We start from the raw sequence: 24,882 nt of genomic DNA, 5'->3' as shown, positions 1-24,882 counted from the left end.
ACCAATTTGCAACCTCTGGTACATTTCCCATGAAGGATCTCCTATGACAATTGAAACATTTCCTCTTCATGGCAGCCTCAGCCTCCCTGCCATTGGGATCAGCACCAATTTTATTATTCTTAGAATGGAGCCAGTTGCTTCATTTCAGTCAGCTGGTCAGATAGGGAGCTGTCACTCCTGGCCTGGGTCAGACAGGGAGCTGGGTCAGGTAGGGAAATGGGTCAGATCTGGGCTGAGTCAGATAGGGAGCTGGGTCAGGTAGGGGCTGGGTTAGGTAGGGGCTGGGTTAGATAGGGAGCTGGGTGAGGCAGGGGCTGGGTTAGATAGGGAGCTGGGTGAGGCAGGGGCTGGGTTAGATAGGGAGCTGGGTGAGGTAGGGGCTGGGTTAAATAGAGAGCTGGCTGAGGTAGGGGCTGGGTTAGATAGGGAGCTGGCAGAGGTAGGGGCTGGGTTAGATAGGTAGCTGGCTGAGGTAGGGGCTGGGTTAGATCGGGAGCTGGCTGAGGTAGGGGCTGGGTTATGTAGGGAGCTGGCTGAGGTAGGGGCTGGGTTATGTAGGGAGCTGGCTGAGGTAGGGGCTGGGTTATGTAGGGAGCTGGCTGAGGTAGGGAGCTGGGTTAGATAGGGAGCTGGGTTAGGGAGGGGCTGGGTTAGGTAGGGAGCTGGCTGAGGTAGGGGCTGGGTTAGATAGGGATCTGGCTGAGGTAGGGGCTGGGTTAGATAGGGAGCTGGCTGAGGTAGGGGCTGGGTTAGGGAGGGGCTAGGTTAGGGAGGGGCTGGGTTAGATAAGGAGCTGGCTGAGGTAGGGGCTGGGTTAGGTAAAAGCTGGCTGAGGTAGGAGCTGGGATAGATAAGGAGCTGGCTGAGGTAGGGGCTGGGTTAGGTAGGGAGCTGGCTGAGGTAGTTGCTGGGTTAGATAAGGAGCTGGCTGAGGTAGGGGCTGGGTTAGGTAAAAGCTGGCTGAGGTAGGGGCTGGGTTAGGTAAAAGCTGGCTGAGGTAGGAGCTGGGATAGATAAGGAGCTGGGTGAGGTAGGGGCTGGGTTAGTTCGGGAGCTGAGTGAGGTAGGGAGCTGGGTTAGATAGGGAGCTGGCTGAGGTAGGGGCTGGGTTAGATAAGGAGCTGGCTGAGGTAGGGGCTGGGTTAGTTCGGGAGCTGAGTGAGGTAGGGAGCTGGGTTAGATAGGGAGCTGGCTGAGGTAGGGGCTGGGTTAGATAGGGAGCTGGCTGAAGTAGGGCCTGGGTTAGGAAGAGGCTGGGTTAGGTAGTGAACTGGCTGAGGTAGGGGCTGGGTTCGATAGGGAGCTGAGTGAGGTAGGGGCTGGGTTAGATAGGGAGCTGAGTGAGGTAGGGGCTGGGTTAGGTAGGGGCTGGGTTAGATAGGGAGCTGGCTGAGGTCGGGGCTGGGTTAGGTAGGGGCTAGGGTAGATAGGGAGCTGGATCAGGTCAGGGCAGAATTAGGTAGGGCAGGGTTAGGTAGGGGCTGCGTTAGGTAGGGAGCCGTCACTTCTGGCCTGGGTCAGGTAGGGAACTGGGTTAGGTAGGGAGTAGAATCCCCTGGGGTGGGTGAGGCCAAGATGTCAATCCTTACCAGGACAGGTTGGGAGCCCCCCATTATGGGGTTGGCCTGAAGAGGAGACTGAACAGTCCTGAGGCTGGATCGGAGGAGCATGATAGTTTGGAAACATTTGTTCTGTCGAAAGAGCCTGGAAATGACTGGAACTTCTGTCCAGATTAATCCCGGTTTCATATGCAATAGACAAACCTTTCAGACTGTCCCCAGTTGAGCAGGGGCACCCATCTTGCTGCTTGTATTGATAGATGGGCACTCTGTCCATTAATCTGCTGTAGCCTGACCAGAAACCATTCCACCTTCCTTCATTTCAAAATGCTCAAATAATTCCAGCCCATTCACCTAAACACATGGCACCAAACAGACAGGATGAATGTGGCTGGTGGTACTCACATTGGAGAGATAACGCAGCTCCTCACACTCCTTGCCTGTGATCACACTGTCAAGCACCACCCTCTGAGTTCCATTCAAAACTTTTGCGTTCATTGTAACCTTGACATCATTATAGAGCAAGGGGCCCCCTGGAGAGGACAAAGGAGATTTGCAATATTTAGACAGTGTGTGCCTGGGAAGGATTGCTGAGTCAGGTATAAGAAAAACTGCAGGAACTACTACTGAGAACAAGGCTGTGTTTTGGTGACCTGCAGCCCTCAGAGGCGGCACTGAAAAGACAATTTGGTATTGGTTCAATCATCTTCCATGCAGCAGCGGATCTGATTCTATCTTCTCCGAGCTCACAAACTACGCAGAATCCCAACAGTGTGGAAGCAGGCTTTCAGCCCATTGAGTCCACACCGACCCTCCAAACAGCACCCCACCCAGACTCAACCCTTACCCTATCCCTGTAATGCTGTATTTCCCATGGCTAATCCACCTAGCCTGCATATAGAGTCATAGAATTGCACAGCATGGAAACAGACCCTTCGGTCCAACCCGTCCATGCCGACCAGATACCCCAATCCAATCTGGTCCCACCTGCCAGCACCCGGTGGGCAATTTAGCATGGCCAATCCACCTAACCTGCACATCTTTGGACTGTAGGAAAACAACCATACAGATACAGAGAAAATGTGCAAATTCCACACAGATAGTCACCCGAGGCTAGAATTGAACCTGGGTCCCTAGTGCCATGAGGCAGCAGTGCTAACCACTGAGCCTCCATGTTGCCCCTACAAGGACTGTTGTTTCCAAAACCTTTCTTCCCAAGGTCAATTCCACAACGGAAATAACTGCCAAAGAGAATAACAACAGCTTGAGGACTCCAAATCTTCAAGAGCTATCCCTCAATTATTTCCACGTGAAAGCTTTCATTATCAGAACTAGCACCTCAGCACGTCATGCCTGGTTTAGCTAGAACTGCTGTTAGTCTGTGACATGGCAATGATTAAAACAGAAGCAAAACAAAGTGACATGAGCAACATATTAAACCCCCCCACCCCCCAACTTGATCCTGTTTTCTGGTTGGTACTGGTTAAAACAGCAGCTCCCAGACATAGTAGGAAGGTTTGCTCTAAATGCTCATAAAGTCTTTCACATTAGGACTGATTTCATGAACCACTCCTCCCAAACTGCATGAATCAGAGATAACAGAGAGAAAGAAAGCTTATTTATTTGGCACCTCTCATGGGCTCAGAATGACCAACTGCACTGTCTTAAAAATATATTCACTGGATGTGCATGTTGCTGATTTAGTCAGATGTAGTTGTGCTTGAGAATATGGCAGGGATCTGCCTTTTTGCTGCAGTCAATTTGCTTAAGATGAACCTACAATGCTATTAGGGAGGGGGTTCTGGGATTTTAACCCAGCAATTCTGAAAGACCAGTGATATATTTCCAAGACTGGGTGTTGACTGGTTTGGAGATGAATTGCAGGTATTCCCATGTATCCACTGCAGTTCATGGCCCAGGAAGGTTGACGTGCACTAATGTAGGAAAGTAGAGAAACAGGACAGGAAAACAAGCTTCTACAAGCAGTAACAAGATAACTTATCAAGTAACTCACAAGATAACACTGGTTGAGGATAAATATTGGGCAGGACTCTAGGGGAATCTTCATTCTTCAAAATAGTCAGAGAGTGGAAACAGACCCCTCGGTCCAAACAGTCCATGCCGATCATAATCCCAAACTAAACTAGTCCCATCTGCCTGCGCTTGGCCCATTTACTCCAAGCATTTCTTATTCATGTACATATCCAAACATCTTTTAAACGTTATAACTGTACCCGCATCCATCACTTCCTCTGGACGGTCATTCCACACGCGAACCACTCTCTGTAAAAAACTTGCCCCTCAAGTCCTTTTTAAAACTTTTTCCTCTCACCTTAAAAATATGCCCACTATTTCTGAGCTCCCCCATCCAAGGGAAAAGGCCATTGCTAGCCGCCTTATCTATGCCCCTCATGACTTTATAAACCTCTATAAGGCTACTCCTCAACTTCCTATGCTCCAGTGAAAAACGTCCCAGCCTTTCCCATCTATTTTTATAACTCAAACCATCCATTCCCAGCAACATTCTGGTAAATATTTTCTGAGCCCTCTCCAGTTTAATAATATCGTTCCTGCAGCAGGGTAACCAGAACTGTACACAATGCTTTAGAAAACACCTTCCCCCACATCCTATACAACCACAACATGACTTTCCAACTCCTATATTCAAAGGTCTGAGCAATGAAGGCAAGCATGCCAGCTGCCATCTTAATCACCCTGTCTACATGTGACGCAAACTTCGAAGAATTACGGACCTGAACATTTAGGTGTCTTGGAGTTTTTTTACATCCCTTTTTAGGACGTCGATGTGGCCTGGGTTTGATATCTCCAGTGAAAGTTAACACTTCAGACTATGCAGCACTCCCCGCAGCACTGCTCATTAGTGTCAGATTAGGAATGTATGCTCAAGGCTCAGGGAGGGCTTTGAACCTGTGAGCCTTCTGACTCAAAGGCAAGAGCACTACCAACGCAAAGATAGCATTGTTGAAAGAAAGACTTATTTTGTTGACCTTTTCATTCCCACATTGGGAAAATTCATGAGAATAACCAATTCAAAGGAAAAACAACCTTTTAAATCTATATGAGAATATGGCTAACATAAAAGGCCCAGGATACTGCAAAAGCAATGTGCCCTGATAACATTCTGTCAACACACAGGATTAGTTGAGTCCCTAACAAAGCTGTTCCAGCAGAGCTATAACACTATCTGACATCTATGTGACAATGTGGAAAATTGCCCTGTCCACAAAAATTCAATCTGGCCAATTACTCCTCCATCAGTCTACTCTCGATTATCAGTGAAGTGACAGAAGGGTGATCAAAGGGACGACCCAGTACCACTTGCGCAGGAAGAAGCTGCTCACTGACGTCCAGTTTGAATGTCGCCAGAGCCATTCGGCTCCTGACCTCACGAAGGTCTGTTCACAAAGAGACAAAAGAGTTGACGTCCAGAGGGACAACAAAGCAACTAGTGACCAAGTGTAGCATCAAAGAGCCCACACAAATCTGGAGTTAATGGGAATCAAAGAGAAAACTCTCTATTGGACTGAGTTACACCTGGGACAAAAAAGGATGATATTGATTCCTGAAGGTCCAGGCCATCTCAGCAGGAGTTCACAAGGGTAATGTTCTCAGCTGCTTCATCAGTGATCTTCCCTCCATCTTTAGATCAGCAGCCTTGTGGGGATATTCGCTGATGATGACACAACATTTAGCACGATTCACAACTCTTTGTATTTTGAAGCAGTCCATGTAAAGGTACAGCAAGGCTGGACAATATCCAAGCCTTGGCTTGATAAGTAACATGTAATATTTGCACAGCACAAGAGTTAGACAATGAGAGAATCTAACCATTGTCCCTTGACATTCAGTGGTATGACTTCACTCACTCGTGCACTATCAACATTTTGGGGTCTATCTTTGATCAGAAACTGAACTGGACTAGCTACATAAACATTGTGGTTTCAAGAACGGGTCAGAGGCTGGGAACCCAGCAGCAGGTGACCTACCTCCTGACTCTCAAAACCTGTCCACCATTTACAAGACACCAGTCAGGAGTGTGATGGAATACTCCCCACTTGCCTAGATGGATTCAGTTCCAACAATACTCAAGAAGCTTGATACCATTCAGGACAAAGCAGCCTGCTTGATTGGCACCATTTCCACTCGGAGTCATTCACTCCACCACCTACACTCAGTAGCAACAGTGTGTACTATCTGCAAGATTCTCTGCAGAATTCTTTTAGATCTTTAGACAGCATCTTCCAAGCTCATAATCACTTCATGACCACTGCCAACTTGTTGGGCAAGGCAACAGAGACGTGCGAACACCGCTACCTGCAAGTTCCACTCCAAACTGCACACCATCCTGAGATGTAGAAATATATTGCTGTCCTTCAGCATCATTGTGTCCTTCCCAAACAGCACTGTGAGTCCAACAATGGCAAATATACCACAGTCATTTGAGAAGGCAGCTCACCACCTTATTCTCAAGGGCAACATGGGATGGGCAAGAATTGTTCAAGCCAGTGAAATCCGTATCCCATGATACATTTCTAATAAAATGGAGGTAGAAGTGTTGCCAGAGAGAATGCACCAGGTAGATGATTGCTGACAGTTAACTGTAAAGGTTTGTTTAAACTTTGAACCAGGCAAATTGCTCAAAGCATTGCGCTGAGAAATGAACCAGAGAATGGCTGTCACTTACTTTGTTGAGTTGAAACAGGAGCAATATGTGTACATCCCCTTCCAGTCCACATTGGGTAGGGTCCCATCTGTGGATTCTATTCAAACAGTAATCCCACACTGCAAGCCTAACTGACAATTTTAAATTGGTTGTCGGCAAAATTCCTAACACACCCTGGATTATTTAGCAAATGCTGCCCAATCCAATCCTCAGGCTCTGTGCTATCAAATGACCTTTTACCTCAACACTGCTGTACTATTTTAGTGACAATTCTCAGATCCATGAGCCTGGCATCATGGCTCATTGTTGGAAGCACAGGACTACAAAATCACCCTTTGGCCAGACCGCAAACAATGTTTTTTCTAAGCTGCATGATAGCTCAGAGGGTCTGTTCATGCTGTTTGATAAGCAGACGCATTCAAAGCACACTGACCTTCTGTGCTGGAAGTTACAATTGCTCAGAGGTCTGTACAGCAGCAGAAATAATTAGAGGCAACACAGATGATGAGTGCATCCACATGAACTCTATATGACCACAGAACTAGATTTTGATGTGGTGCCCCAATAGCCCCTACATTGCTGACCCTTCTCTAGTATCACATTTGAAGAAGGACCATTTGAGAGGAGGCCTGAGAGCTGGAGCAGGGAGGTAACAGCCAGGTGGTATTATTGCTAGACTATTAATCCAGAAGCTAAGCCTCATATTGTGGGAAACTGGGTTCAAATCCCTCCAGGGTGGAACTTGAATTCATTTTTTTTTAAATCTGGAATTTAGAGTCTAATGATGACCATGAATCCATTGCCAATTGGTGCAAAAATCCATCTGGTTCACTAATGCCCTTTCAGGGAGGAAATCTGATGTCTTTACCTGGTCTGGCCTACATGTGACTCCAGATCTACAGCAATGTAATTGACTTCTAACTGCATTTTGGCAATTGGGGATTGGCAATAAATCCTGGCCATCCACATCCCATGAGTAAATTAAAAAAAATAGTTTCTGGAATCTGTGGATCTATGTGTTAACCACAATCAGGATCCTGAGAGAGGAAATACAGGGAGGCAACAGGTCTTTTTAAGGGAAATGGAGGTTGGGGTGGGGAGCAGAAGGCTGGGAGAGGAAACCTTTATTTGGTACAATTATAATATTTAAAAGGCAACTGAATGAGTATATGAAGGGTTTGAAAGGATATGAGCTAAATGCTGGCAAATGGGACTAGATTAATTTAGGATATCTGTTCAGCATAGATGAGTTGGACCAAAGGGTTTGCTTCCAAGCCCTCTAAGTCTCTGGAAATGGTTCTGATGTGACATAAAGTTTAATTAGCAGAGCACCACAATGAAGCGAGGTAAGGAGCAATGGGCATGCTGGCAATTCCGTCCTCAAGAGGAATCTTCTCTCTCTGGAGTTGGACAGATAAGGCCCAATTCTTACTAGCACTGACCATGCTTTGACACTAAGCCAGATCAACATGGTGCTCTTACCTTCTCTCACCATCTTCACAATCTCAGACGATTCCTTGGTTTTCTCATCGACTAGATGCTCAATCTCTTTCATCAGGTTTCCAATTTCTTTGCTGATCCGAGCCGCAGTCTCTCGTTCCACCCTGTTTCCAAAGTTGGATTTTTTTTAACTAAAGAATTGCGAGAAAACACTTTTTTTCAAAGATCTTCGAACTGCCCTCTTTCCCCTTCTGGAGACAGTGATTCATGTTGCAGTAACTCTGGCTTCCATGTTCAAGGTGAAAAGTTGATCTTTTGAGATTGAGTTGTGGACACTGTTATTGGGCTGAGAACTTTTCTGACCAAACCTCCATCCAGTAACATTTTCCGAGAACGACTGAAGAACAGGCTGCTTTTTAAACCCCAATTTGTAGCCCAGGTACTGGAAAGTCTTACCATCTGTCAAGATGGTACCAGCTACCCCACCTTAGGCTCTGTGGCCTGAAAGTAGGACCTTCCTTTGTGTGTGCGACCAAGAAATCAGGGCAAAGGACAAGGGCAGTGGCACCATTGGAGTAACTTCGGCCTCTGAACCAGATCCCAACAGATCCCACTACCCAGATGGTAAGCTGCTCAGAATTACAATACATTAGATACAGATGTTTGTCATTTTAGGCCATTCTGGAAGCAACAGTTGGCTGGTCAGGCCTCTAGACAGACAAACCTTAACTATTCAAAGCTCTCTAGTCGCTTTTTGTTCTACTTTGGCAGCACGGTGGCTCAGTGGTTAGCACTGCTGTCTCACAGTTTCGATTGTCCCGGATTCGATTGTCTGCGACTGTCTGTGTGGAGTTTGCACATTCTCCCTGTGTGGGTTTCCTCCAGGTGCTCTGGTTTCCTCCCACAATCCAAAGATGTGCTGGTCAGGTGAATTGGCCGTGCTAAATTGCCCATAGTTCTAAATGCATTATTCAGGGGTAAATATAGGGTAGGGGAATGGGTCTGGGTGGGTTACTCTTTGCAGGGTTGGTGTGGACTTGTTGGGCTGAAGGGCCTGTCTCCACATTGGAGGGAACCTACTTCTCTTTGTGGTCAGTGTAGAAGGACTCTCTCCAATAATTTTTACTCTACTATTATGGAGTTAGGATGGAAGCTGCAAAGCAGGACGAACAGAGTAGTGTTCTCTAGTTTACTACCGGTGCCACAAGATGGCGAGGCGAGGAACAGGGAGTGGGCGCAGCTTAATACATGGCTGCGCAGCTGGTGTAGGAGGGAGGGCTTCAGATATGTAGATAATTGGGATGCCTTCTGGGGAAGGTGGGACCTGTACAAGAAGGACGGGTTGCATCTGAACTGGAAGGGGACCAATGTCCTGGGTGGAAGGTTTGCTCGAGTAGTTCAAGAGGGTTTAAACTAGTATGGTGGGGGGGTGGGAACCTGAGCTGTATACCAGAGGTGAGAGTTGATGCAGATGAAGCAATAGCAAGAGGTAGACCAGCTAGTGGGAAGGACTTTCCTGGCAAGGAATCAAGGTATCAGTTAAAGTGTGTTTGCTTTAATGCAAGGGGTATCAGGAATAAAAGTGATGAACTTAGAGCATGGATCAGTACCTGGTGCTATGATGTTGTGGCCATAACAGAGACATGGGTTTCTCAGGGGCAGGAATGGTTGCTGGATGTTCCAGGGTTTAGAGCATTTAAAAAGAATAGGGAGGGGGGAGAAAGAGGAGGGGGTGTAGCACTACTAATCAGAGAGGGTATCACAGCTACAGAAGCTTCCATTGTCGAGGAAGATCTGCCTACCAAGTCAGTATGGGTGGAAATTAGGAACAGCAAGGGAGCAGTCACCTCTTTAGGGGTTTACTACAGGCCCCCCAATAACAGCAGGGAGATGGAAGAAAGCATAGGTCAGCAGATTTTGGAAAAGTGTGCACGTAGTAGGGTTGTTGTAATGGGTGACTTTAACTTTGCCAATATTGGTTGGAACCTCCTTCGAGCAGATGATTTGAATGGAGCTGTTTTTGTAAGGTGTGTTCAGGAGGGTTTCCTAACTCAGTACGTTCACAGGCCGATGAGAGGAGAGGCCATTCTAGACTTAGTGCTTGGAAACGAGCCGGGGCAGGTATCAGATCTTGTAGTGGGAGAGCATTTTGGTGATAGTGACCACAACTGCCTCACATTCTACATAGCTATGGAGAAGGAGAGGATTAGGCAAAATTAGGCAAACTTAATTGGGGGAGAGGAAACTATGATGCGATTAGACATGAGTTAGGAAGCATGGATTGGGAGCAATTGTTCCATGGTAAAGGCACTATAGACATGTGGAGACTGTTTAAGGAACAGTTGTTGCAAGTGATGAATAAATATGTCCCTGTGAGAGAGGCAAGAAGTGGTAAGATAAAGGAACCTTGGATGACGAGAGCGGTGGAGCTTCTCATCAAAAGGAAAAAGGTAGCTTACATAAGGTGAAGGAAGCTAGGGGCAAGCTCAGCTCTACAGGATTACAGGCAGGGAAGGAAGGAGCTTAAAAATGGTCTGAGGAGAGCCAGGAGGGGGCACGAGAAAGGCTTGGCAGAACAGATTAGGGAGAACACTAAGGCATTTTACACTTATGTGAGGGATAAGAGAATGGTCAAAGGAAGTGTAGGTCCGATCAGGGATAGCATAGGGAATTTGTGTGTGGAATCTGAGGAGGTACGGGAAGCCCTAAATGAGTTTTTTGCTCTGTCTTTACGAAAGAAACAAACTTTGTAGTGAATGAAACCTTTGAAGAGCAGGTGTACATGCTGAAATGGATCGAGATAGAGGAAGCTGATGTGCTGAAAATTTTGTCAAACATTAAGATTGACAAGTCGCCAGGCCCGGACCAGATTTGTCCTTGGCTGCTTTGGGAAACGAGAAATGCAATTGCTTCGCCACTTGCGAAGATCTTTTCATCCTCACTTTCCACTGGAATCGTACCTGAGGACTGGAGAGAGGCAAATGTAATTCCTCTCTTCAAGAAAGGAAATAGGGAAATCCCCGGTAATTACTGACCAGTAAGTCTCACGTCTGTCGTCTGCAACATGTTAGAAAGGATTCTGAGGGATAGGATTTATGACCATCTGGAAGAGCATGGCTTGATTAAATGCAGTCAACATGGTTTTGTGAGGGGCAGGTCATACCTCACAAACCTTATCGAGTTCTTTGAGGATGTGACTAGAAAAGTTGGTGAGGGTCGAGCAAAGGATGTGGTGCATATGGACTTCAGCAAGGCATTTGATAAGGTTCCCCATTGTAGGCTCATTCACAAGGTCAGGAAGAATGGGATTCAGGGGAACATAGCTGTCTGGATACAGAATTGGCTGGCCAACAGAAGACAGCGAGTGGTAGTAGAAGGAAAATATTCTGCCTGGAAGTCTGTGGTGAGTGGTGTTCCACAGGGCTCTGTCCTTGGGCCTCTATTGTTTGTAATTTTTATTAATGACTTGGATGAGGGGATTGAAGGATGGGTCAGCAAGTTTGCAGATGACACAAAGGTTGGAGGTGTCACTGACAGTTTAGAGGGCTGTTGTAGGCTGCAGTGGGATATTGACAGGATGCAGAGATGGGCTGAGAGGTGGCAGATGGAGTTCAACCTGGATAAATGCAAGGTGATGCATTTTGGAAGGTCGAGTTTGAAAGCTGAGTACAGGATTAAGGATAGGATTCTTGGCAGTGTGGAGGAACAGAGGGATCTTGGGGTGCATGTACAAAGATCCCTTAAAATGGCCACCCAAGTGGACAGGGTTGTTAAGAAAGCATATGGTGTTTTGGCTTTCATTAACAGGGGTATTGAGTTTAAGAGTCGTGAGATTTTGTTGCAGCTCTATAAAACTTTGGTTAGACAGCATTTGGAATACTGCGTCCAGTTCTGGTCGCCCTATTATAAGAAAGATGTGGATGTTTTGCAGAGGGTTCAGAGGAGGTTTACCAGGATGCTGCCTGGACTGGAGGGCTTATCTTATGAAGAGAGGTTGACTGAGCTTGGACTTTTTTCATTGGAGGAGAGGGGACGTAATTGAGGTATACAAGATAATGAGAGGCATAGATAGAGTTCGATAGCCAGAGACTATTTCCCGGGGCAGAAGTACTAACACGAGGGGTCATAGTTTTAAGCTGGTTGGAGGAAAGTATAGAGGGGATGTCAGAGGCGGGTTCTTTACACAGAGAGTTGTGAGAGCATGGAATGCGTTGCCAGCAGCAGTTGTGGAGGCAGGGTCATTGGGGACATTTAAGAAACTCCTGGACATGCATATGGTCACAGAAATTTGAGGGTGCATACATGAGGATCAGTGGTCAGCACAACATCGTGGGCTGAAGGGCCTGTTCTGTGCTGTACTGTTCTATGTTCTATGTTCTATTTTTGTCCATTTTCCTTCTTCTAAAAGATTGGATCCTGTTAGAGAGACTGAATGTCAGATAAGGAACTACCTCAATTGTCTTTACCAAAGAAAGTGAAGTATCCCAGCACCAAACACCAGCATTGCCCCAATCTCCCTTACCCTCACATCTGGCACCAGTTACCAGGAGAAGGCTACTGAATAACAGCTCAAGGGGAAAGCATCCTGTTTCTGAACAGAGGGAAATGGGCAAGATGTCTGATTGATGAGGATCACTTAGCAGAACAGGACCAAACAGCGACTCGGGTTTCTGACCTGGCCTTAATCACCAATTACAACTGGACTTGTGATGAGACTTTGACTCTTACTTTTGCTTCTCTTTGAGTTTAACTGGCATCACGTCCTCAGGGGTCCACTTGTCCTGAAATAGAGAGAAAGAAATGAACTATTGGAAATACTGGAGTGAGGTGACATTAAATCCTTACGGCTATTTTCCCAGATGATGCTAAGGCAGCAGACTGGATACTCACTGGATCTATAAAGGTGACTCCAAAGATCTCATTGGCAAAGTACAGCAACTCCTTCTCCAGTAGTGAGTTGTTGATGTATCTCTGGATATTCTATCAGAAATGATCAGAAATTGTCAGATCAGATTAAAACACAGTGGACCTTTGAGGTCATTGCAGGAATTTGATGGCATCTTTAAAAGCACCCGTTGCAGAGAATTGAAAGAACCAAAACATTACTAAATAAAAAGCCAAAAGAACTGTGGATGCTGGAAGTCAGAAACATTCATAGAATCATAGAATCCCTACAGTGTGGAAACAAGTCGTTGGGCCCAACAAGTCCACATTGACCCTCCAAAGCATAACCCTCCCAGACCCATTCCCCTACCCTACATTTACCCCTGACAGAAACGGAAATTACTAGAAAAACTCAGCACGTCTGGCAGCATCTGTGGAGAGAAATCAGAATTACTGTTTCTCGTCCGGAGGAGAAATGATTAGTAATTTTACAGATGACACCAAATTGGTGATGTAATGAACAGTGAAGAAGGTTATGTCAGGACGTTGACAATATAGGCCAAGGAGTGGTAGATGGAGTTTAATTTAGATAAATGTGAGGTTAGCATTATGGTAAGGCAAACCAGGGCAGAACTGATATACTTAATGGTAGGGTGGTGGAGAGTATTGCCAAACAAAGAGACCTTGGGGTGCAGATTCGCAGTTCCTTGAAGATGGAATCACATGTAGATAGGATAGTGAAGAAGGGGTTGGTATGCTTGCCTTTATTGGTCAGTGCACTGAGTATAGAAGTTGGAAGGTCATGTTGCGGCTGCATAGGACATTAGTGAGGCCACTTGTGGAATTCTGCATTCAATTCTGGTCTCCCTGCTAAAGGAAACATGTTGTTAAACTTGAAAGGGTTCAGAAAAGATTTACAAAGACGCTGCTGAGGTTGAAGAGTTCGAGCTATAGGGATAGGCTGGGATACTGGAGGCTGAGGAGTGGCCTTATAGAGGTTTATAAAATCGTGAGGGGAATGGATAGGTTGAATAGCCAAAGCTTTTCTTTCCCAGGATAGGAGAATCCAAATTTAGAGGGCATCGGTTTAAGGTGAGAGGGGTAAGATTTAAAAAGTACCTGCAGAGCAACATTTTAATGTAAAGTGGTGTGTGTACGGAATGAGCTGCCAGAGGAAGTGGTGGAGGCTGGTACAACAACAGCATTTAAAAGGCATCTGGATGGGTATATGAATAGGAAGGGTTTAGAGTGATATGGGCCAAATGCTGGCAAATGGGACGAGATTAATTTAGGATAGCTGGTCAGCATGGATGAGTTGGACCAAAGGGTCTGTTTCGTGCTGTACAACTCAATGACTCTATGAGCTGAAATGTTAACTCTGATTTCTCTCCAGAGATTATGCCAGGCCTGCTGAGGTTTTCCATCAATTTCTGTTTTTGCTTTCAAAACATTACGTTGGGTTTGTGCGTATCAGCACTTTCCAGCACTGTCTGTTTTGGGGGTCCTGATGCCCTGCCTAGGAAGCACCACACCGGGTTGGGGAGGGAAAAACGTACATGACACCACAATCATCTTTATCACAGCTCACTTGGGCTACCCCACCCACCTCATACACCGGGCAACATCTCTCCCATGTCCACAGGGTATCTGCCTAGAACCTCTCACCTAAAATACATCGGAACACAGGAGGATAAAGGAATGGGACTCAAGATGGACACATGAAACTAAATTAATATGGGCATGATGAGAGATACCAGCATTGACTAGTTGGGCCAAATGGCCAGGCCAAGATGTTTGTAATTCTCTTAAAGGCCCCTACTAGGGAGGGAGAGAGATTAAAAGTTCTCAATCCTATGGTTGTAAAAGATACTATATAAATGCCACTGGCTTTTGTTTTTTACTTGAAAGAATATTTAATCTAAGCAAGATATTGGAGCCTCAGTATTTGGAACAGATCTACCTCTCTGTGATTGAGAGATGCGGCCTGTTCTTCTCCCAGTACTGCCTGGTAATACTGTAGGTTCTGGTTCATTACTTCATCATTGGGATAGAAAAGCAAATAGGTTTTGGCACATTCGATAGCCTTGGAGTAGTCTTCAGCTGGAATCAGAATAGAAATAAAGTTGTTCAAAGCTCAGCTTCCAGAATGAGAATGAGTGTTTTAAACGGAAAAGGGAAAGATAATTAAACTCAGTAAACCATTTTTTTAATCTCAACAGCAAAACAGAATAGGACAGTAAATGTTTGCCACCTTCATTCCCAACTTTCCAAACACAGTTACGACAACTCTTATTCAATAGTGGGTCATGAATTTAAGCTGGTAAATGCAAACATTATCCAAATCTATCATAGCTGATTCACAGAAACAGGCTATTCAGTCCATCATGCCAGTACTAATCAAACAGATATCCAACTAGCCCCACTGCACTGTCCTTTTGCTGTAGACCTATATTTTTCTTTATCAACTATGTCTAACTATCCACAAAGCACATTTAATAAAATCTACATGCGTTTTTTTTTTAATCATTACTTCTGGTTACATGGCATTTTCATTGACGACAGATGCATTTAATTTACACACAACATCAGGATTGGTGACACTTCAACCGTTTGAGAGTGAAAGTTTTCTGGAACCCAACTTGCCTCCAAGAGCTAACTCCTCCCTCCCCTGGATCTAGTGAGGTGACACTGTCCCTTTAAGCTGCATTACCAAGGACACTAGGCACTCACTGTTGTAATATGCAAATTGAAGGTAGTCAAAATGGGTGGGCAGGAAGTCATCAATGGGTGTTTCTCTATCAGGCCGACTCGCCAGCTCTGTCACACAGTTCTGTTTGCAGTTGAGCACCTGAATATAGTGATCTGAAAATGAAAACAGATAGCAATTGTGAGTAAGATGTACGTTTCACTCTGGAACTCACCAATTCTGATCCATTTGCTCCAGATACATTCAACAATCTTTGCAGAGATTTGGTACATTTCTGTACATGAAGTTGCGGTCACATGCCATGTCAACACTGACATCTCAAGGAGGAGTAGTAAGTGACAATATCAGAGTCATGTCTGGATGTGTAAAAGATAAGTTATCATTACCAAAGCCTAGCTACACCCTGTCAATAAAAGAGGATTGTACATACCACCTCGGATGGTCTATTTCACGTGCACCCTTCAAAGTGATTATTTTGGTCTCTCTACTAGAACAGTTGGAACTGAGCCACACACACCAAGGAAGTCCCAGATTCAGCTGTGCCCTGCACTAAGTTTAAAGGGCTTTGTTTGAGAATCAATTACTTACAGCAGCACATTGGCTCAGTGGCTAGCATGGCTGCCTCACAGTACCAGGGACCTGGGTTCAATCCCACACTTGGGCAACTATCTGTGCATATTCTCCCCACGTCTGTGTGAGCTTCCTCCGGGTACTGCAGTTTCCTCCCACAGTCCAAAGATGTGCAGGTTAGGTGGATTGGCCATGGGAAATGTAGGGTTACACTGACAGGTTGGTGGGTCTGAGTGGGATGTTGTTTAGGAGGGGGGTGGTGTGGATTTGATTAGCCAAATGGCCTGCTTCCACACTGTAGGGATTCTATGATTATATCAGTGACCTGGATCCCAAAGGGGAAATAGAATTTGGACTTCATTGTGTGGAGCCCCACCATTGCAAACAAATATGGAGTCATGACACAATTGTGCACAGCAAGCTCCCACAACCAGCAATGTGGTAATGGTGAGATTTTTGTTATAAGTCACATTGGCTGAGGGATACGTATTGGCTAGGACACCCAGGAAAACAGTAGGACTCCTCTTGAAACACAGGGTAAAAACAATGACTGCAGATGCTGGAAACCAGATTTTGGATTAGTGGTGCTGGAAGAGCACAGCAGTTCAGGCAGCATCCGAGGAGCAGCAAAATCGACGTTTCAGGCAAAAGCCCTTCATCAGGAATCTTGTAGAGAGAGGAGGAAATCTTCTTCAGTCATGTGATCTTTTAAATCCTCCTCCAAGGCGGACAAAGACCTCAGTTTAGCCACTCAGCTGAAAGGAGTCTCCTCCAACAATGCAGCACTCCGTTTGTACTGCCTTGGGGCATTAACCTGAATTAGATGTTCAAATCTACAGAGAGGGACTTAAACCCACTGTCTCAGGGGTACAACTGTTACCAAATGAGCTGACGTTGGAACTGCTGATGAAAGGTTCCCAGACAATATTAACACCTGGAGGGAACGAAATGTAAGTGTTACCTGTTATAGCCTGAAACAGGTCCGCATTATATTCCATATAACTGTAACCGTCAAAGTTGTATGGACCCTCACAGAGAGCACGACACTCCATGTCCACCTTGAAATATTCCCCTAAAGCATTTTCCAAAAACTCAATTGCTGACTCAAACTGCTCATCTGAGTAATATCGGACTCCCGTACGGAAAGCTTCCTGAAAAAAAATACAATAAAACTGGGACCAACAGAATATCAATAGAAGCTAAAGCACGCACAATGTACACCTGCCTTTGAGTTTCTGTACACAAGAGCGATCTCTGGCTGTGCAGTGCATGTGCGGGCATAGAGTTCAAAGCACCAATTTTGAAAGTGAGAATGCCAGTTGTAATGTTGGATCAGTAGCAGGTCTTTACCATGTGGGGCTTGGCTTCCAAGTCCCTGAAGTCGGAATCTTTCACACCGGCCATCAGCCTGTAATACTCCAAATTCTGCCTCATCTCCATGTGTTCAGGGTTCACTACGTAGAAGGTGTAAGCTGCAGCCACTGCCTTATCCAATTTCTTAATCTGTAACACAAAACACGTTTTACACACCATCATCAGGGCATCACAGAAAAGAGTACGCAGCAAGTCATAAAGGGAGAGGTTTTTCAGCGGAAGGCAATCTGATAAATATGTTCAATGTTTGATTCACAGTCAGAAATGTTCTGCTGTGAACTCCCTGCCTGGTTTACTGAGCTCAGAAATCAAGCACTACATGGGTGGCAGTGATGCCACGGTAATCCAGGCTAATGTTCTGGGGACATGGGTTAGAATCCCACTATAACTGATGGCGAAATTTGAAGTCAATTTTTAAAAATTCGTATTGAAAAGAAAGTTAGCAATCAATATTGTAAAATCTCATCAGATTCACTAATGTCCTTTTCGGGAAGGAAATCTGCCATTCTTACCCGGTCTGGACCACATGTGACTCCAGACCCACAGCAATGTAAGCTGATTCAGTTGCTGTCTGAGTATTTAGGGATGGCAATAAATGCTGAGAAAGATTTAAAAAGGACATGGGGGAATCTTTTTTTACACAGAGAGTGGTTCGTGCATGGAATGAACAGTCAGAGAAAGTGGTGGATGCAAGTACAATGTTTCACAGACATTTGGATAAGTACATGACTAGAAAAGGTTTCAAGGTATATGGGCCAAGCGCAGGCAGGTGGGCCTGGTTTAGTTTGTGACCATGGTTGGTGTCGACCAGTTCGACCGAAGATTCTGTTTTCATGCAGTGTGACTCTTATGATTCAATGACTCTACGCTGCAGAGTGAGCTACTTCCTAACAGAGGCAATAGAAGGAGCTCTCCGAGTGGATTAAACATTCCTGGTTTGGGAAAGTAAAATGGGCCACAAAGGTTTTCCCATATGGGGCAACCTCAGGATCGAACTCTGCTCACACACTCCCCGTGGCAACCCTCAGTGCCGAGGTAAACAAATGAATACTGGCTATTTGGAATCACCCAGAGGCAGGGAGGTGGTTCCAGCAAGCGAACCTGTGATATCAGAAGGAGGAAAAAGAAAGACAACAGGAATTTCAAACATGCAAATCAGTCTCATGCTTCAAGCAATATTTTCAAGGTGCTTTAGATTCATTCAGTTCCTCAAGAAAGAACTGCAATTTGCCATTTGATAGCAGCTTGAATATCAAAATATAACAGAGCACACATCATAGAATGTATATAGTTGAGAAGAACTCTGGTCCAACGAACAAAGGCAAGCTCCCAAGTCGGTGAGTCGATGTCTGAAGGATTGGTTAAAAATGTGGGATTCAAGAAACCTTCTAAATGTGAATAGGGCAGTAAAGAGGCAGAGAGAATTTAGGCATTGGGACTTCAGGATCGAGATGATGATGGTCTAATTCTTACTTATTCCCAGTGAAAATTTGGCAATTTAAACTTCATTCTAAAAAGTGACCAAAGGTTTGTACTCAACATGTTCATGCTTGACTTGAATTGTTTGCAGAACTCAAACCAGTTACAGTGCAGTGTACACCAGCCTGGAATCATGTGCTGACTTCTGAGAAGATTTATACTGCATTTAGGCTGAAGGTTCCTGTTGATCCATAGCCTGACCTGCAGCAAAGTCTGACGTGTTACATCCCACAGCTTGTGTACAGTGAACCTTTCAGAGATATGCTCATGATGTCCATGTACAACGTTGGTCTCCTTACTTGAGAAAGGATGTAGTGCAGGGGCTGCAGAGGAGGTTCCCTGGGTTGATTCTCGATTTGAGAGGGTTGGCCTATGAGAAGAGACTGAGTAGACTTTAATTGTACATCTTGGAATTTAGAAGAACAGTGGCGGGGGGGGGGGTTCTTATAGAAACATATAAAATCATGAAGGGAAAAGATAAGATGGAAGCTAGGAGGTTGTTTCCACTGGTGGGTGAAACTAGAACCAGGGCATTGCCTCAAAATGAGGCAGAGCAGATTTGGGACTGAGGTGAGGAGGAACGTCTTCACCCAAAGGGTTGTGAATTCCCTGCCCAGGGAAGCAGTTGAGGGTACATCATTGAATGTTTTTAGGGCAAAGATAGATTTTTGAGCAGTAAAGAAAATAAGGTTATGGTGAGTTGGTGGATAAATGGACCTGAGCCATGATCTTACTGAATGGTGGAGCAGGCTCGAAGGGCCAGATGGCCTACTCCTGCTCCTATTACTTATCTTCCTATATCATTGCCATATTGTAACAGATGGTATTAAGGTCTCGGATCCGTGTTAGTTGGGGCCACTTGAAGCATGACATGCTGATGTAGTTATGCTCTATAACTGGCAGCAAAGACTCTAGCTCAGGTCAGACAGTGAATGGTAGGTTAGGTTTTGAGCTAACTATTTTCTGCAAATGGTGTGCAACTGCGTGAAATTGATTGCTCAGGAAGGTTCTGACAATTCAGGCTTCTGGCAATGTTTTAATTAGTAACCATAGCATATATGTCTTGTAACTGAAATGACATTGCTATAAGAGAGCAGTGAACCCACCAGGTTACGCACCAAATATAATGTTTCCAACCTGATATGTTCCATTGACCATTCTGAACTAGCATCAAATCCCATGCTTTCAGAGTCTCCTGTACAGCTCTAATAGAAACTACAGATCATTACCATGAAGAATAGGAGATTAGATATATTTGGTCAGCAGATTAGGGAGCAATTCATTACTTAACTTTCACAAATACTTTCTCGGTTACCTCCTTCAGGGGGTCTCTATGCTCCTCTAGTTCTTGCCTCTTGCACATTTGTGATTATCTTTGGACTACCATTGGTATCTTCAGCTGCCTAGATCCCAACCAATTCTTAATTATGTTTCTCTCTCTAACCCTGTCTTCCTTTAAGACACTCCTTAATACGCATCTCCTTAACTGTGCTTTGGTTCCAAGAAGCCTGACTTGTTGGGATCTTCCTGAGTAATCAATTTCACTCAGTCACACACTATTTGCATGAAATAGTTAAATCAAAACTGGCCATCCACCCTCTCTGTCCTGAGCTGGAATCTTTACTGCCAGTTGAGAGCACTGCTGTATCATGCTACAAATCTTCTGTCCTAATGTCTCTTTATGTGACTCAGTCGCATATTGTGTCTGTTTGTTAGCACAAGGAATGATTTTGGGACAGTACAGGAAGGCAGAGTATTGCTGTTGTTTCATTTCTTTCCAATGCTTTCTGTCTGGTCACTTCTAAGATGAAATGTTTACGTTGTGGTGGCAGAACAAGAGAAGTTCTTCAGGGAGGGTCCTGCGGAATGGCTGCGGCAGGCAGTGCCCAGTGTGGCTGTGCCAGGCTGCCTAGCTGTGGGCTCAGGCAAACGCAAGTCCAGGAGGCTCTCATTCTGACATCTACCGTGGCACCTGAAGAACGTATGGCCAATAACAGACGTGTTTCTTCTGGTGGATACTGAAATAATTCCACAGCGGCTGGTATCCCTTCACCACATCACTCTTTATTTACACATGGAGAGTCCTTAACGCTGATCCAGCTCCCTCAGAGTCAGCTCTCAGAGCAAACAGAACTCCTGATACTCCTGTTTATGTCTGTCAGCCAGGGCTCCCTGATTGGACCAGATTAACAGCCTTAATCAGGGAACTCATACTCTATGAGGTCCACCTGGCCGACTTCATTACAATCAGTCCAGTTGTGTGTCTTAACGTTTGTCAAGACTGAAGGTTGCAGTAAAGCATGTGACCTTGAAGGGCCTGCCAACAAAGGCAGACACAAAACCTGTCTGACCTTTCCCCAGCCCTGGCTTACCACTCTCCTTCACCTTAACATCTGTTAGTTAGTTCCAACCTCCTCTGCTGGGCCCTGTTCTCATTCGGTTTATATTGCAAATGGCCACCATCACAAATCTCTTCTGTCCCACTCAAGTACAGAGCTTGGCTGTTCTTTACTCTCCTCCTGCTCTTTTCAGCCCTCTTCGAGTTCAGGTTAACTCTCCCTCAGGTTGCTGTCCTAACTCACATCCTTCACTGAAGTTCCTAAACCAGTCTACTACTCACTCACAGGGAACATCATAATGGAGCCCACACAGAAAGGTCCTTCCAGCTGGCAACAGGAATCTGAAGGTACTGAGGTCAACAGGGAAACCTTGATGCTCTGCATGAACCATGGACCTCGGAACGTTGCAATCAGTAACTCAGCCATCAAGGATAGTTTTACTTATTAAGTAGGCTTCAAGTGATAGGGGATATCTATATACATATCTTTTTTGCATGTATTGCTGAGATTTTTCAATGTTTAAGAAGCCAACCAAAGACCCAGGGATGTGTTGTAAGAAACTTGCAGCTTTGGAATTGTAGGGGAGAAAATTAAATAAGTGCAATGGCTACAATTGAAAGTGACTGAAAACAAAAAATGCTGGAAATCACAGCGGGTCAGGCAGCATCATGGAGAGAGAGCAAGCTAACAGAGCTCTGATGAAGAGTTAGCAAACTACCTCTCCACAAATGCTGCCGGACCTGTTGTGGTTTCCAGCAGGTTTTGTTTTCAGTAATTTGCTCCTACGATTGAAGGTGGATGTCAACTGGGGCTAAAGTGGAAGCTCATCAGAGGGTTGTGGGGTCAAGTCTCTCATTCGCAGACTTCAACATGAATTCAGGCTGACAGTCTGGTTCAGTCAGAGTGCTGTGGTGTCGGAGGTCCTTTTGCATAAACCTGGCTGCTCTTTTGGAATGTTGGAAGGTGTCCCAAGGTACAACTTTGGAGATGGTTAGGGAAGTGCTCCCACTGCCCTGGTTAATAACCACCCTCAATCAACCTCATTCTTAAAGACAATCTGGTAGGAGCACAGGAACAGGATTGTTTTTCGCCTCTCAAGCCTGTTCAGTCATTCAATTAGTCTGTGGCTGACCTGATGAAGGGCTCCGGCCCGAAATGTCGATTTTCCGGCTCCTCAGATACTGCTTGACCTGCTGTGCTTTTCCAGCACCACACTCTCAACTCTGATCTCCAGCGTCTGCAGTCCTCACTGTCTCCTGTGACAGACCTGTGACCTACTCCATATACCATTCTATACCTTTACCTCATAAACTATAATATTTCATGATAACAAAAATCTATCCAATTTCAGATACAAATTTAACAATTGACTTCACATTGATGTTGATCTTGCTTTCATGCACCTCCTGTGCAGCCATGACCCTGTGTGCCTCACTCTGTCCAAACACCCTATGATCTACCTGTACTGCAAGCAAAACCCAACTTTTCACTGTACTTAGGCACGTGTGGAAATAAATCAAATCATTTGTGAAAGCAAATTTCAAACATCTACCAGCTTTTGTTTTTAGATATGTTTCCTAGTGTCACTTCTAAAGGTTTAACTCTACTGCGCAACGGTCCCGATTCAGATTCCCCAAAAGTGTAAAAAAACGTTTATTTCAATCTGCCCTTGAAAGTTTTGATCAAAACAGCCCTTTACTCTTCAAAATTCCAGGTCATGCAACACCACCCTGCGGGAGTTTTCAATGTTAGGGCACGATTTTCCAAAGCTGGGAGAAGTATGGATGGAGTTGTTGAAGAATCTGAGCACCGTGTAAAATGATGTGAGGGAAAACGATGCATTAGGCAGGATAAGGAGGCTGAAGGAATTTGCAGCAACCAGCTGGCCAGTGGGAGATAGAAGTTGATTTATTTTAAAAATTTCTTTTCAGACACAGAGTTGGTGAGATTTTACGATGTCCTTACAAACTGTGGAAGGGAAGCTACAGGCAGTAAGACAGAGTTACAACTAAGAGCCGGCTTCTACGTGGCACTCAGGCTAATAGTGGGCTTGGCTGGGGGAGGGAGGGACGGGTGGGAGAGAGGCCCAGCTGCAAGGCATGATTAAAACAGACTCAACATATCACTAGCAGACAGTAAGCTGGGGCAAGCAACATAATGTACCCCATTCAACACTAAACCAAGCAAGTGGGAAAAGAATAGGGTGTTACTGTCCACAACACACCCCAGCCAAAGCTCAGTGGCAGCTCAGACATTTGTATCAAATCTGACCTAATACTATGGGATGCCACAGGGCGGAGAACAGTTTGTACAATCTGCAGAGTGGAAATAAGAAAACAGAGCATTTGAACTTTCTCTCGACTAGCATTCAGAGCTGAGAGACCATTGTTGAACCGGGATAAAATAAATAACATCCTTTGGCCCATGTGTCATTTCCTATATCTGCCAGGCAGGGTAGCTGAAAGCATTCCCTACTGTGACACATTCCAGCTCAACTCCAGAAGGTATTTTAATAGCTGGAGGAGTTGGTAGCTTTGATCATGAAGATGGAACCTGCATTTCTCTGTACTAATGCAGCAAGATCTCTTTTAAAATGTCTGTACTGTTGGAAGAGACCTTGCTGCATTGGTACACAGAAATGCAGAGATGTCACCCCAACAGCAGCAGCTCTCACTATCGAGGACAGGAATGTGGTAATCTCCTCCCAAAAATTGCAGGAAGAAGCAAGGTGTGAGTTGTTGATATTGCTGTGGGATTTTAGAAACAAAGAGGTGGATTCATTACAGTAAGAGAGATCAAGATGACTGATTATTGAAAACTGGCTGTATGAACCGGTACCAATGCCAGACAGCAAGACATAGACGCGTTTGAAAGCATCTTGGACAATGCAGGTTAACATTACCTTGAAATATGCCATTTGCAGGTAATTGTAGGGGTTCCTCTTCTGGAACTCAAGTAGCATCTCCTCGGAGATCTGATGCATGGAGTAAGGCCCCAGCTTCTCTTCCTCACACTGCTTCAGGCAGTCGGCCTTCTTCAGCACCGTGTTGAAGAAGTTAGTGTCGAAGAAGAAGTTCTGCTCACTGCTGGAGATGGCAAATCTCGTGTTGTTGTTGCAGAGGGTCCAGCAATGGATCTTAATCAATCGCAGTTTTACTTGGTTCTGCAGGGCCCTCTCCATGTTGATGATGACCCCTTGCCAGTCATTGCGGTAGTAGGCCTCCACTGCAGCGCTGAACAGGCGGTCGTATGGTTCCAGTGGTGCCCGGCCTTGCTCCTGTTCTTGGGCCCAGCTCCCGGCAGCCAGGAGGAGGGAGATGGACCAAGAGAGCCAGAGGGCCATGTCTGGAGAGACAGAGACAGCAAGGGGGGAGGGAGAGAGACAGAAAGAGGGAGAGAGGGAGAGACACAGGCACCGCAGCCTGGCGAGGAACACAGTTTCAGATGAAATTTGAACTGGAGAAAGAGCTTCCTCCCTGAAGGTGGAGCCTAGGCCTGTCTCCTCCCTGTAGCCACTCACAACTGCTCACAAACTCTTTAAACTCAGAATGCTCATGTCATACGGTCAGCGTTAAGCTCAGGGGGCGGGATTGAGATGGAATCTCCTGAAATGTGGGAGAAACAAGGACTTACTTCTGAGAGGTTGAACAAAATTCAAGCTACAGGCGGCTGGAGGGGGAAAGGCTTTCAATGCATCAATCCACTTTTGCAAATTTCAGTAAAAGCGGCCTCTCTGGTTGTCTCCCGTATCCCTTGTCCCTGACTGCTCCCTCGCTGTCAGATTCCCTCAGACTCAGGATAGTTCGCAATCTTAAACACGCTTTTAAAGTTTTAATAAGTTCCTGT

At 45.4% G+C, this 24,882-nt stretch overlaps 1 protein-coding gene across 3 annotated transcripts in view; it reads right to left on the bottom strand.

The window, feature by feature from the left end:
- The window catches only part of p3h1 (prolyl 3-hydroxylase 1), a 40,705-nt gene extending 16,158 nt beyond the window's left edge, over positions 1 to 24,547 (bottom strand). For 2 of the 3 annotated variants that reach the window (XR_011962711.1, XM_072586700.1), the window contains exons 1-9: positions 23,939 to 24,542; positions 17,195 to 17,347; positions 16,806 to 16,995; positions 15,298 to 15,429; positions 14,528 to 14,667; positions 12,574 to 12,663; positions 12,412 to 12,464; positions 7,726 to 7,847; positions 1,965 to 2,092 (exon numbers count right to left, since the gene is read on the bottom strand). Coding sequence is in view for 2 of the 3 variants with exons in the window: in XM_072586700.1 (XP_072442801.1) it covers positions 1,965 to 2,092; positions 7,726 to 7,847; positions 12,412 to 12,464; positions 12,574 to 12,663; positions 14,528 to 14,667; positions 15,298 to 15,429; positions 16,806 to 16,995; positions 17,195 to 17,347; positions 23,939 to 24,379 (1,449 nt within the window). In the remaining variant the exon portion in view is untranslated. Of the gene's footprint in view, positions 1 to 1,964; positions 2,093 to 7,725; positions 7,848 to 12,411; positions 12,465 to 12,573; positions 12,664 to 14,527; positions 14,668 to 15,297; positions 15,430 to 16,805; positions 16,996 to 17,194; positions 17,348 to 23,938 lie in introns of all 3 variants that reach the window. The other variant, XM_072586701.1, reaches the window with a different exon arrangement.
- Between the last annotated feature and the right edge of the window lie 335 nt (positions 24,548 to 24,882).

Source organism: Chiloscyllium punctatum, chromosome 16 (genome assembly GCF_047496795.1).
Source record: "Chiloscyllium punctatum isolate Juve2018m chromosome 16, sChiPun1.3, whole genome shotgun sequence".
Taxonomy (NCBI): domain Eukaryota; kingdom Metazoa; phylum Chordata; class Chondrichthyes; order Orectolobiformes; family Hemiscylliidae; genus Chiloscyllium; species Chiloscyllium punctatum.
Note: the sequence above shows the minus strand (reverse complement) of the source record. Positions and strands in the feature narration are given on the sequence as shown.